Raw genomic sequence first — 3,937 nt, forward strand, 5'->3', positions numbered from 1 at the left:
ATGAAATAAAATTATTTCAAACAATAAAAAAAAATAGTAAATATAATAGGTATGTTTGTGTAATTAGGTAGTTTCTCCTTATTGCAAAAATACTTATTTTACCTTTTCATAAAGTTAATACACGTATTTTAGCAAAATGATTAAATTGTTGAAATTTTATACATAAAAATATGTTCAGCCATTTTAAACTTGAAGGCAACTTGCAACATCAATAAAACAATATCTCGTACGAGTTAAAAGAAAATCTTCCAAAATGAAGAGAAAAAAAGTTAATTAAATTCCAAAGCAGATGATAGCATCTTACTAAAACTTTAATATATATATTAGACTAAGGAACGGAGCTAGAATACACATGTACGTAAAAAAATAACATAAAGTTTTAAAGGACTCTTTTCAAATATTAATAATCGAAGCGTTTATTAAAACTTATAAGAAAAAAATTAAAGTATGGAATTAATTGATATTTCACAAATCATTTTTAAGTCATTAAAACAGTTTAGTACTATTAAAATGGAGGAAAGAAACAACTTTCGTCCCAAGGAACGATCTGCATAAAGAAAATGATCAACAACACCATAATTTTTCATTATAAAATCAAAACTAGATATACTTCACTATATATATATATATTACCTATACTTTCAAAATATTAGATATTTTACCAGTAATTAAGAGAGTTTCTTTTACATGTATTTTTGATACCAGATACTAACATAGGGACAGAAACGAGCGAGATGAGGAGAAAGGTGAGCAAGATTTGTTATGTATCTCAAATACATAAATACACTATAGATACATGTATATGTATGTATCTGGTGTGATTCGCTTGTATCTCAGATACATAGGAGAGTGGCGAGCAAGATTTGTTATATATCTCAAATACATGAAAATCCACTTAGATACAGTGTATCTAGAACAAATTACACCTAATTTTGACCCCATGTATCCTAAGATATATGTATCTGGATGTATTTCAACATATCTAGATGCACCAAAATCTGATAAAATTTGTAATATTACAAACTAAAATGTATCTAAGTTATTAGCTTATAAACTAGTAGAATTTATGTAAAGTTTCCCTTTCCCTGAATGTATAGGAAGGACCTGTTCCATGTTACTTATGCTCCGACCCAACTTCTTTGGCCCAAACCATTTGTCAATCATCAAAAAATATTAGATCCAACACCCCATCTTCAGTACACAGAGGAATCACTTTTTTTTTTTTTAATAATGGTTAGCAATTCTTGGAATTTTTGGTTATGGCATACGGATATTTCCCTCATTATTATAATTATGAATTCTATAGGATACTCATGATTTCTCAGGCCCAATCCCATGTATATTAGCACTAAGACTTTTTTGTATCCTTCATTAATTTCATTTGTCTCAAGGTGTCTTGGACAAAATTATGTATTTTTCTATTATTAATACATAAATTAGACATTGCAATTCCCGTCACATTAATTCAATTGCTACTAAATATATTTACGGTACCAAAATATTGTTGCTAAAAATAAAATCAACTGCCACTAAATATCTCTTTTATTGTAGTGACTAGTGCACAAAATACTTTTATTTGTTGGGAAATTAAAATAAACGGAGGAGGGGAATCAATCGTTCAAAGAGGGCTAGCTTTTTATTTATATTGATACGGATACATAGTTAAATGATCATTTGAATTTCACCATATATAAGTTTGTCTATCTTTATTTATTTATTTATTTATTTATTTATTCCTACTTTAATAATAATAATATTACATTGTTTTGTTGATGAACAATCTCTTGTAGACCTCTGGTAAAGCCACATTTGTAGTGGTATAACCACCATCAATTATAAGATTAAGTCCACTTGCATATCTAGATTCATCACTTGCCAAATACAACACTCCATCTGCTACATCTTCCACACTTAGTAAAACTCCTTTCAAATTTCCTCCTTCTGTAAACCATTTATCAGCCATTTCTTTGTTTACTTTAAATGCATTTAACATCAATGGTGTGCTAATTGTATAAGGAGAAACACTATTAACTCTTATTCCGTATTTTGCTAATTCGACTCCAACATTCTTGGTAAGTCCCAAAAGTGCATTCTTTGAAGTAGTATAGATGTGAACCAAATCACTATAAAATGTCGACACTATACTTGTTGTGAAAATAATGACACCTTTCTTTTTCGGAATCATCACTCTAGCAGCATGTTTCGCGCAAAAAAACCCTCCAACAACGTTTACATCGAATATGTTCTTAATCATGTTGTAATCAATGTCTTGGATACTGGTAAATGGATTGCCCATTACACCAGCGTTACTAAACATTATGTCGAGCTTACCAAATTTAGCAATTGTTGTATTAACAACATTTTTTACGTCCGCTTCTATCGAGACATCACAATGGACATAGATAATTGTTTGCTTATTGCCAATTTGTTGTGCTACGGATGTTCCAAGCTTGTCCTGAATGTCACAAATTACAACTTTTGCACCTTGGTGAACAAAAAGTCTAGCAGTGGCTGCTCCTATGCCACTAGCTCCACCAGTTATTATTGCTACCTTACCTTCAAGCCTACCAAAATAAGTTTAAATATATATTAGTATTAAAGTAAAATAAAATTAAAAAAAAAGAATAAGGTAAAAAAAAAATTATGCGTACTGCGTACATTTCAACCTCCCAGACCCACCACGTGGAAAGTTGTTGTCATTCAAAAAGAAGCAATTGTAAGACATTCAATGTGCAAAACCACAGCGGAATAAAAATTAACATACCTTCTATTATTATTTTGAATCGTCGCAGTGGATGAGGAGAAGATTATGAATAAGAAAAATAAAGAAAGGAAAAAAGAGAAAAATGTTTTGGCTATTGGGGATTGAGGAGAAAACTTGGCCATTTTCTCAAACTAGAGAGATTTGTGTTGTTTAACATATTAGAGTTTCTATTTATAATAGAATACTGAATACCTAAGTGTAAATTTGAGTTAGTAAAATATACAGAGAATCAAATGTGACTTTTGAAAGCAAAGAGTGTGTGTGGTACATAAACATTGTAGAGAAAATACTTTTCAAATAAATTTATTTTTCTCTAATTTTAAAAAATAACTTTTCTATATATAAAAATAAGGAAACCATTTTCAAAATCTCTCTTCCGACCTCATCACCCGACTTGACCAAGGACCGACTCCCGACCCCACTACGGGATCCAACTCCTGCCTTGCCTTTACTCATGATCTGACCTTGACTAGGGACCCGATCCAAGACCCAACTCCTGACCTTGACCCCAATACTAAATCGGGACCATCCCTCCGACCTCAACCCAGGACCCAACTCCCGACTCTTGACCCCGACACCATACCAATTTGGGACTCAACTTTTGACCTCAGTCCGGGACGCGACCCTAACTCCTTCCCAGGTCCTAACTCCAGACCTCAATTTTGACCCCAACCTGATCCGATATCATATTCCCTATCCCGACCCTGACCCAAGACTCGACTCCTCACCATGACCATGAACCTACTTTGACCCCAATCTCGACTCAGGACCTCGACCCCTACATGACCTGAGAGTTGACTCCTGACCCCGACCTCGAGACCTGACTTCCAAATCCTGACTCGGGACTCGAACCCCTGACGATTCTGACCTCAACCCGAAATTCAATTCCCACCCCAACTCCAACTCAGGGTCAAGGTTGATCCTGGGTTGCAGTTTGGGTGAGGGTCATTTCTTAATTCGATGTTGGGGCTAGGTTGGGTATTGTGTGGCAGTGTGATAGGATTCCGGGTTTCTGTTAAAGAGTGGGAGTCTGGGTTCCGTGTTACAGTATTTGCCTTCATTTATCTAAAAAGAAACGGAATAATATTTTCATTTTAATTACTAACTAATTATTATAAGTAAGAAAACTACTTCTTTTTAAGAAAAATATTTTGTAGGAGAACATTTTCCGTG

At 33.4% G+C, this 3,937-nt stretch overlaps 1 protein-coding gene across 1 annotated transcript; it reads right to left on the reverse strand.

The window, feature by feature from the left end:
* Positions 1-1,756: 1,756 nt before the first annotated feature.
* LOC125820195 (secoisolariciresinol dehydrogenase-like) lies at positions 1,757-2,886 on the reverse strand. Its single transcript, XM_049499623.1, has 2 exons — positions 2,765-2,886; positions 1,757-2,564 (listed from the first exon to the last, which is right to left on the reverse strand). Exons 1-2 carry the CDS (start codon positions 2,884-2,886, stop codon positions 1,757-1,759), a joined length of 930 nt encoding a protein of 309 aa, XP_049355580.1.
* Positions 2,887-3,937: the final 1,051 nt, after the last annotated feature.

This window comes from Solanum verrucosum, unplaced genomic scaffold, assembly GCF_900185275.1.
Source record: "Solanum verrucosum unplaced genomic scaffold, falcon-dt-bn FXZP01000229.1, whole genome shotgun sequence".
Taxonomy (NCBI): Eukaryota; Viridiplantae; Streptophyta; class Magnoliopsida; order Solanales; family Solanaceae; genus Solanum; species Solanum verrucosum.